At 54.5% G+C, this 853-nt stretch overlaps 1 protein-coding gene across 1 annotated transcript in view; it reads left to right on the plus strand.

The window, feature by feature from the left end:
- Positions 1–853, plus strand: part of SLC17A6 (solute carrier family 17 member 6) — a 30,578-nt gene that overhangs the window by 4,217 nt on the left and 25,508 nt on the right. The window contains exon 3 of the mRNA XM_008640902.2: positions 309–427. Coding sequence (XP_008639124.1) covers positions 309–427 — 119 coding nt within the window. The remainder of the gene's footprint in view (positions 1–308; positions 428–853) is intronic.

Raw genomic sequence — 853 nt, forward strand, 5'->3', positions numbered from 1 at the left:
TGGCCCCGCGGTCCGTGCCTCGGTCGAGCGGCTCAGGGCACACGGAGCCCCCGTGCCCCTCTCGTGTCCCAGGGAGGCACGGGCGGTGCCGTTTCCATTGCTGTTACTGGGTTTGTTTTGCTGGTCTGGGGGGCAGTCGGAGTGTTTGGGGCTGGAGTGGAGGGCTGGGGGCAGAGTCCGGCGCCGGCACTGGAGCCCCTTCAACTGCACTGCGTGTGAAGCTGCTGCTGGTGAAAGCTCTAAAGTGGCACAATTACAGCCTTCCTCTTGTCTTTCTCTCTTTCTGTCCCGGTTCCTTGCATTGGAAGAAAGCGAAGTTTAATTGGGATCCTGAAACAGTTGGCATGATCCACGGCTCTTTTTTCTGGGGATACATAATCACCCAGATCCCCGGAGGGTACATCTCATCCCGGCTGGCAGCGAACAGGTAACTGCGGCCTGAACAGCGCCAAGGCGCCGGCGGAGCCCGAGCGGGGCCGGGCTGCGGCAGCGGGGGCGCGGGAGGCTGAGCTCCAGACAGCTGGGGCTCCCCTGCACCCCCAGCTTAACCCCCGCTCAAAGACAGGACCTTAGGAAGGGAAGGACCGCTTGCATGTGATCCGGGAACTCCACTGTGATGGTGCATTGCTCACCCTCCTTCAAACAACCCCCTGGTTTTGCGGGGAATATCTAATGTTGGTTTCCTTTTCCTTTAAACAGTCACTTAAGGAGGTGTTGGCAATGATATTCAAACAACACGTATTCAGAGGCAAATTCAAAGATCCATTATTTCATCAAAGCTTGAGAGATTTTTTTTTCCTGTGATTAAATTAAAGAATTTTATGATTTTTGTTTTAATGAAAACGAAAACCAT

Source organism: Corvus brachyrhynchos, unplaced genomic scaffold (assembly GCF_000691975.1).
Source record: "Corvus brachyrhynchos isolate BGI_N302 unplaced genomic scaffold, ASM69197v1 scaffold169, whole genome shotgun sequence".
Taxonomy (NCBI): domain Eukaryota; kingdom Metazoa; phylum Chordata; class Aves; order Passeriformes; family Corvidae; genus Corvus; species Corvus brachyrhynchos.